The sequence below is a fragment of the Nerophis ophidion genome, linkage group LG20 (assembly GCF_033978795.1).
Source record: "Nerophis ophidion isolate RoL-2023_Sa linkage group LG20, RoL_Noph_v1.0, whole genome shotgun sequence".
Lineage (NCBI taxonomy): Eukaryota > Metazoa > Chordata > Actinopteri > Syngnathiformes > Syngnathidae > Nerophis > Nerophis ophidion.
In genome coordinates, this window is record NC_084630.1 from 24049466 (window position 1) to 24058362 (window position 8897).

Genomic DNA, 8897 nt, shown 5'->3' on the forward strand with positions numbered 1-8897 from the left:
TATTAGAAACATTAGAAAACTTGTGCTGGTGTTATTTTTTGGCTTTGAAAAACGCCACTTTGAACAAGTTGCATACCTCCCTTTAAAAGTGTTTTTTTAGTTTTCTTGTTCAAAAGAAAACGAAACAAGAAGCTGCTATTGAATGGTACGGAATGAAAAAAGAAGACAAATACCTTGTATTTGCCCAGATTCGTTTTGAGCAAGGCAACCTCTTCCAAAAGTTGACACAGGCGATCGTGCAAATATCTAAAAGTAATATTTGATATGTGTTAGGTTTCATAATCATTCAGTGTGTTTATGGGCCAGAGATGTTTTCAACAGACCTGTTCTCCATGCAGAGCGCATCGATGTCCACGATCCGCACTGCGTCGTTGCCCACCATGTGGTTCATCTCCACGTTGAGGCGGTGAGCTTTCTGCTGGAAGACGTGGCGCTCCGCCTGTACGTCCTGCAGCTCGTCGCTGAGAGATGTCACACTGTGCTCCAGCACCTGGTTCTACAATCCCACCAAATAGTCCGAAAGTTTGCCAGGTGATACATTGGCTCAGTCCTGCTCACCTGCTCTCTGGCTCTCTCCAGCTGTTGGACCAGGTCCTCGCGCTCGTGCGCTGGGAAGTGGCGAGCTCCCACCTCGTCGTCTCCCAGCCTCTGCTTGGTGATGGTCATCCGCAACAGCTGAACATAACAACGTTAGTAAGTAAGGACTTTAAGAGGTACGGACATAATGCAAAACCAATTACCGTATTTCCTTGAATTGCCGCCGGGTATATAGCATGCGCCTGCCTACAATTACTGCCGGGTCAAACTCGTTTCGCCAAATAATCAGCATATGCCTAGAATTTCCGCCGGGTCGAACTCGTCACGTCACGAGTGACACTTCACCTGTCATCATTTTCAAAATGGAGGAGGCTGATTTCAATCATTTGAAATCGCATAAAGGGAAGAAGATTAAGAGCTATTCAGTAGGATTTAAGGTCCAAGCTATTGAATATGCTAAAAAGAACAGTAAGCAGCTATGTTTTATTAATATACCGTAGCTGCGTGTGTCAAATATGAGTCATTAAATGACTCCCTCCTCCTGGTGGTAGAGGGCGCTAGTGATCCTTCTTGCGACTACTCGGCTGCAGAAGAAGTGACAACAAGCAGTAAGAGTGAGCAGCGATCGTTTATTTTTTCCTCTCGCTTGCACTTTTAACATAGAGGATTACATATCTAACATAAAACAATTTTCTAAACTGGACTTTCAATCGAGGCAGGAGGTAATAAAGAAGATCTCCATCGAGACAGAGAGACTTTTAAAACTGAAGAAAGATAAGGAAGACTTCTATAAACAAGTTATCGATGCTTTTTATCAGAAGGAGCTGCGCATGGACTTCATTTATAATTAAAGGTAAGACCAGAGGTGGGTAGAGTAGCCAGAAATTGTACCCAAGTAAGAGTACTGTTACTTTAGAGATTTATTACTCAAGTAAAAGTAAGGAGTAGTCACCCAAATATTTACTTGAGTAAAAGTAAAAAGTATGTTGTGAAAAAACTACTCAAGTCCTGAGTAACTGATGAGTAACCTGATTACGGCAACAAATAATGCGCAAAAACATAAAAATAGCAATGAGCAAATTCAGAGCCAGGAATATATTTTAAGCAACTAAAAACAATAATATATATTAAATAAAAGTACATTAAAATAAAATAAAAAAAATGGCGCATTGAGCCACAATAACTTAACAGCACCATAGCCTCAGTAGGCATTCATTGATTTGATTGATTGATTGATTAAAACTTGTATTAGTAGATTGTACAGTACAGTACATATTCCGTACAATTGACCACTAAATGGTAACACCCCAATAAGTTTTTCAACGTTTATCAATTACTTAATAAATGACCAGGTCGAGGTGATCTACCTAGTATATACATATACATACACACACATATCATTTATAAACACACATATCATATATATATATATATATATATATATATATATATATATATATACACATTTATATATACAGTATATAATTTATATTCATTTATTTTGCTGTTTTTGTTTACAAGTTGAAGGTGTTTCAATGAATATACATGCATGTTTAACATATAGATTCCTATCTTTCATGAAGACAAGAATATAAGTTGGTGTATTACCTGATTCTGATGACTTGCATTGATTGGAATCAGACGATCCACATTTTCAAATGGAGGAGAAGAAAAGTTCCTCTTTTCTGTCTAATACCACATGAAAGTCGTTGGTTTTTGGCATCTTATCTGTCCAGCTTCCATATTCGTTTTTATACACTTTACAAGAAATATATTGGCGGCAAACTCCGTAGCTTGTTAGCTTGTTTGCGCTGGCTTTCGGAGACTCTTATTTTGTTAGCACAGGCGCGATGGAGCGGCGCTTTTATTGTGAAGACAGGAACTGTGCCATCAGTCTTTAGGCTTTTGACGGGAAGTATGGTTGAAATAAAAAGTGTCTTTTTTCCTTTACACTTTTGATTGATTGATTGAAACTTTTATTATTAGATTGCACAGTACAGTACATATTCCGTACAATTGACCACTAAATGGTAACACCCGAATAAGTTTGTCAACATGTTTAAGTCGGGTTGTACGTATCACGGTCATGTGACCGCCTGGCTATGTTTGATTGGTCCAACGTCACCAGTGACTGCATGTGATTGGTGAAACGCAGGCATGCGTGGATTCTACTTTGAAGCTCTGTCATTATCCAAAACAAACATTAATAGATCGATTAAAAAAAAAGTAGCGAGCTTAATGTAGATAAATGGAACGGAGTAAAAGTAGCGTTTCTTCTCTATAAATATACTCAAGTAAAAGTAAAAGTACGTTGCATAAAAACTACTCGTAGAAGTACAATTTATCCCAAAAGTTACTCAAGTAAATGTAACGGAGTAAATGTAGCGCGTTACTACCCACCTCTGGGTAAGACCATAATAAAGTTTTTTTTATTAAATGTGCTTTTCATGATGGTATCCTTACATCACACTCAAATTTATATGCGCAGGCCTAAATTTACCGCATGCATTTGGTAAGCGCCGTAGTAAGAAGAGGTTTTAAATTAATTAGCGCCCCTAATTAGCGCCCCAGGGGAAATTCAAGGAAATACGGTAAGTTAACTTAGGCCATGAATCAGCAAAAACACTGCATCAGTCATGAGTGGCGCGAGCAACCTTTCCTTCTGGCTGCTGAGAGGTAGAAATAATTATTGGAGCTGGTATAAAACGCTTGCTGTACAAAGACGCCGAGCTCCGAACTGTGATTTGTGTATTTATGGGAACACTCTTTTTGTATTACATAATATCAAAACATGAATTATAGCCATCAACTCTTTTCGAATCCCATCAGATGGCCAACTCAGCCCTCGTCTCTGGTCCTAAGTAGAAAAGGCCGGCTTCTGAGGGCAGTCGGTGATGATGTGCTGGCAGTCTGCTCAGACTTGCAACAATGTCTGAAAGGCCCCACTTCTTCATAAATGACTTAAAGTCTCCAAATCCAGGGCACCCTCTAATTCTTCATGTGTGTGAGCAAACGCCCAAACTCCTTGAGAATTCAGTGGAGCACATGTGAGCGACATCAGATGCGCACACTGTGGTTACAGGGGTGTGCAAAGTGAGACACCTACTCAGTGGCCGAGTGGTTAGGTTGTGAGTTCAAACCCCGGCCGAGTCATACCAAAGACTATAAAAATGGGAGCCATTACCTCCCTGCTTGGCACTCAGCATTAAAGCTTGGAATTGGGGGTTGAATCACCACAAAAGATTTCCGGGCGCGGCCACCGCTGCTGCTCACTGCTCCCCTCACCTCCCAGGGGGGAGTTGAAGGGTGATAGGTCAAATGCAGAGAATAATTTCGCCAGGCCTACAGGTGCTGTTCATATTATTAGAATATCATGAAAAAGTTGATTTATTTCAGTAATTATATTCAGAACCTGAAACTTACATATTATATCAATACATTACACACATAGTGATGTATTTGAAATGTTTATTTCTTTAAATTTTGATGATTAGTACTGACAATTACTGAAAATCCCAAATTCAGTATCTCAGAAAATTTGAATATTAGTTACAACTGGTACCAAAAAATATTTTTTAGAAATGTGGGCCAACTGAAAAGTATGAACATGGAAAGTTTCAGCATGTACGGCAATCAATACTTAGTTGCAGCTCCTTTTGCCTGAATTGCTGCAGCAATACGGCGTGGCATGGAGTCCACCAGTCTGTTGCACTCCTCAGGTGTTATGAGAGCCCAGGTTGCTTTAATAGTGGCCTTCAGCTCTTCAGCATTGTTGGGTCTGGCATCTCGCATCTTCCGCTTCACAATACCCCATAGGTTTTCTATGGGGTTAAGGTCAGGTGAGTTTGCAGGCCAATCAAGAACAGGGATACCATGGTCCTTAAACCAGGTACTGGTAGATTTGGCACTGTGTGCAGGTGCCAAGTCATGTTGGAAAATGAAATCTTCACCTCCATAAAATTGGTCCGCGGCAGGCAGCATAAAGTGTTCTAAAACTTCCTGGTAGACTGCTGCATTGACCCCAGACCTCAGGAAACACAGTGGACCAACACCAGCAGATGACATGGCACCCCAGACCATTACCGATTGTGGAAATTTGACACTGGACTTCAGGCAACGTGGATTCTGTGCCTCTCCTGTCTTCCTCCAGACTCTGGGACCTTGATTTCCAAATGAGATACAAAATTGACTTTCATCTGAAAACATAACTTTGGACCACTCAACAGCAGTCCAGTCCTTTTTGTCTTGAGCCCAGGTGAGACGCTTTTGACGTTGTCTCTTATTCAAGAGTGGCTTTACACAAGGAATGCGACAGCTGAAGCCCATATCTTGCATATGTCGGTGCGTGGTGGTTCTTGAAGCACTGACTCCAGCTGCAGTCCACTCTTTGTGGATCTCTCCCACATTTTTGAATCGGTTTTGTTTGACAATCCTCTCCAGGGCGCGGTTATCCCTATTGCTTGTACACTTTTTTCTACCACATCTTTAGTCTTCCCTTCGCCTCTCTATTAATGTGCTTGGACACAGAGCTCTGGGAACATCCAATCTCTTTGGCAATGACCTTTTGTGTCTTGCCCTCCTTCTTTAAAGTATCAATGGTCATCTTTTGGACAGTTGTCAAGTCAGCAGTCTTCCCCATGATTGTGTGTCATACAGAATCAAACCAAGAGACCATTTAAAGGCTTTTCCAGGTGTTTTGAGTTAGTTAGCTAATTAGAGTGTGGCACCAGGTGTCTTCAATATCTGACCTTTTCACCATATTCAAATTTTCTGAGATGTTGAATTTAGGGTTTTCATTGGTTATCAACTATAATCATCTCCTTTTTGGCAAAAAACACTTGAAATGTATCAGTCTGTTTGGAATGAATGTATACATTCTGCAAGTTTGACTTTCTAAATGGAATTAATGAAATAAATCAACTTTTTCATGATATTCTAATAATATGACCAGCACCTGTAGTGTGTGTGTGACAATCATTGCTACTTTAACATGGGGGCCATTGTAAACTGTCTGCTTGTTTTTATTGTCCCTTAACATATGGTAAAAATAAACTTACTCTTCAAAAAATAGGATTACTGTATTTTTCTAACTATAAGTCGCAGTTTTTTTCATAGTTTGGCCGGCGGTACGACTTATACTCAGGAGCGACCTCTGTGTGAAATTATTAACACATTAATGTAAAATATCAAATAATATTATTTAGCTCATTCACATAAGAGACTAGACCAGTGGTTCTTAACCTTGTTGGAGGTACCGAACCCCACCGGTTTCATCTGCGCAACCCTTCTTTAGTGGAAAAAAAATGTGTTTGTTTTCAAATTCAAGACTAAGTTATTTTTATTTTTTTTTACTGGTGCACAAAATGAACCGTGCATGAGCATCACCTTGTTCATAGAACAAAACCAACAGAGTGCATGAACTCACAACAAATTACACTCCTGCAAGTCAGATGGAAATTAGAGGGAATATTGTTTGGGGGTATCTATAATATTCCGATAGGGAGAAGTTTTTATTTTCACAAAGAGTTGGGTGTGTCTTGACCTCCGCGGCAGAAGCTCCGCCGAACCCCTGAGGCCGACTCACCGAACCTCTAGGGTTCGATCGAACCCAGGTTAAGAACCACTGGACTAGATGCATAAGATTTCATGGGATTTATGGATTAGTAGTGACAGATTGTTTGGTAAAGGTATAGCATGTTCTATATGTTATAGTTATTTGAATGACTCTTACCATAATATGTTAGGTTAACATAGCAGTTGGTTATTTATGCCTCATATAACGTACAATTATTCAGCATGTTGTTCACTATTCTTTATTTATTTTAAATTGCCTTTCAAATGTCTATTCTTGCTGTTGGGTTTTATCAAATACATATCCCCCAAAAATGTGACTTACATGTTTTTTTCCTTCTTTATTATGCATTTTCGGCAGGTGCGACTTATACTCCGGAGCAACTTATACTCCGAAAAATACAGTATATGTTTTATTAATTTGTCACACATAAGCTAAGATGTAGCTGTTTTGTTCAGCTAGCATATACAATATTGACCGATAAAGGACTGTTTTTAGCATTTTTAATGCACCCTTTAATTTTTCAGTGGAAACAGTCCGGCCTTTGGACACGCCTACTTTGTGTGACGTCTTGAAAGACGTGCTCACCTGCAAAAAGCCCTGTCAAGGATCCTCTACATGAGCGCTGATGAGTCCTTATTATGCCATATGTCATAAAGACAGAAGGAAGTAAAGCACCTTGTTGTCTCCCTGTGCTTCTGCCAGCCGTTGTTTCAGCTCCTTCACCTCCTCACTAAGAGCATTGCTTTTTTCTTTGGAGTCTCTCAGGAGCTGAGCTAAATTCACCTGCGAGGACAAGTCTTTCAGTTTGGACATCTCATTCTTACGGGGGGCTACAAAGGCAGCACTTACTTGGTTGCGCTTTTCAGGGGGCAAAGACAGATCTCCATCCTGTGGAGTAGAAAGAGTTAGACACAACATCATGTTTGACACAAACATCTTCTCTTACTAGGAGTTCTCTGTACTTCTTCTTGAGTCCTTGGTGGCGCTCTCGAAGCTGATTGGCCATCAGCTGGTACTGATCCCGCTCCTGCTGGCACATGTCCAGCTCCTTGGACAGGATCAGGAGCGCTTCCTTCTTGCTTTCCAACTTGCGCTTACAAATGAGGAACTGTGCAGGGATACAAAGGGCATTTCAAACTTCAATGTTGGGGGAGGGGGGGGGGGTTCACAATGAAAGGACAGAGCTAGTATATGAAATTCAAATGAACTGAAGAAAAGACAGAAAACTTAAAGCAATATCTTAAAAAACAGAACATGCACAGCAAGGAACAAATGAAGAACAAACAGGCGTATGTGTATATACACGTGTATATATATATATACGTGTATATACATATATATACATATATACAGTATCATGTTAGACCCACTCGACATCCATTGCTTTCCTCCTCTCCAAGGTTCTCATAGTCATCATTATCACCGACGTCCCACTGGGTGTGAGTTTTCCTTGCCCTTATGTGGGCCTACCGAGGATGTCATAGTGGTTTGTGTTGTGGTTTGTGCAGCCCTTTGACACACTAGTGATTTAGGGCTATATAAGTAAACATTGATTGATTGATTGATATACACGTGTATATATACATGTATATACACGTGTATATGCAAATGTATATATACATACACACAAGTGTATATACATGTATGTATACATGTATTTACATCATGTACATACATGTGCATATATATATATATATATATATATATATATATATACACATGCATATACACGTGTATATACATATATATAATACATGTATACACAGGTGTATATGCACATGTATATATATATATATATATGTATACATGTGTATATATACACAGTGGTCACAGCAGTTAATGAGTTGTTTATTTTACCTCGTTGACCATTCCTTGCCATTCATCTTCACTCCTCGGCGACGGATCCATGCCACTTAAACGTAAACTAAAACCTTTACGACGGCGAATATTCAACGGACGCGTGTTTAATGGCCATGTTTGTAGCTTGAAGAGGACAGATTAGGCAGAGACGTTGCTTCACTTCCGTCAAGCTTGTGACGTGTGTCTGTCTCAACCAATCACGTGCGTTCAGTCACGTCACATGATAGGCTTTAAAAGTCACGTGGCTATAACCTAACGCCGTATGTGTCGTAAACACATTCGGTCTGTCGCAAGTAGCGCCTTCAAAACTCACTTTATGCGACAGTGCATACTGGGTTTCATAATCTTAACACGTAATAATGTTAACAAACCATATAGGTACATGTGGGAAAATACAGCTTTCATAAGTTAATGTACGGAGAATGTAGTATTTGTCGACCATACAGAACATCTTTGGCGTTTGACGGCAGTGGCGCGTCATGGTGCGTTTAGAGTCCCTCGGAAAGTAAAGGATTGTGATGTGCGTGTATGGAGGGGAATATGTTCTAGAAAACACACATGACTCTTATATAATGTTTAACCTTATTTGAAGTCATGCTAAGCACATTTATACTGTATATTTGCACATCTTATGGGAAAAGACCAAACTTAAGAAACACACAAAAGGCAAATTTAATTTATAGATTGCATTAAGGCGCAGACAATGTAACTTTAGTTTACAATTACGAGATATACATACATATTTTTAACATTGATTATACATTTCAAAGATACATATCATTAAAGACACCAATTGCCACAACTTTCAAGTCAAAATGTTCATACTTGCCAACCTTGAGACCTCCGATTACGGGAGGTGGGGACGTGGTCGGGGGGTAGGTTGTGGTTGGGGGCGTGGTTAAGAGGGGAGGAGTATATTTACAGC

General features: G+C 39.8%; 1 protein-coding gene across 6 annotated transcripts in view; it reads right to left on the reverse strand.

The window, feature by feature from the left end:
• LOC133538895 (coiled-coil domain-containing protein 149-like) overlaps positions 1-8869 on the reverse strand; it is a 31059-nt gene extending 22190 nt beyond the window's left edge. For 4 of the 6 annotated variants that reach the window (XR_009803133.1, XR_009803131.1, XR_009803132.1 and 1 more), the window contains exons 1-7: positions 7970-8178; positions 7059-7220; positions 6962-7000; positions 6788-6895; positions 559-675; positions 324-496; positions 174-246 (exon numbers count right to left, since the gene is read on the reverse strand). Coding sequence is in view for 3 of the 6 variants with exons in the window: in XM_061880781.1 (XP_061736765.1) it covers positions 174-246; positions 324-496; positions 559-675; positions 6788-6895; positions 6962-7000; positions 7059-7220; positions 7970-8020 (723 nt within the window). In the remaining 3 variants the exon portion in view is untranslated. Of the gene's footprint in view, positions 1-173; positions 247-323; positions 497-558; positions 676-6787; positions 6896-6961; positions 7001-7058; positions 7221-7969; positions 8179-8797 lie in introns of those variants that run through there. The other 2 variants (XM_061880784.1, XM_061880783.1) reach the window with 2 other exon arrangements.
• Between the last annotated feature and the right edge of the window lie 28 nt (positions 8870-8897).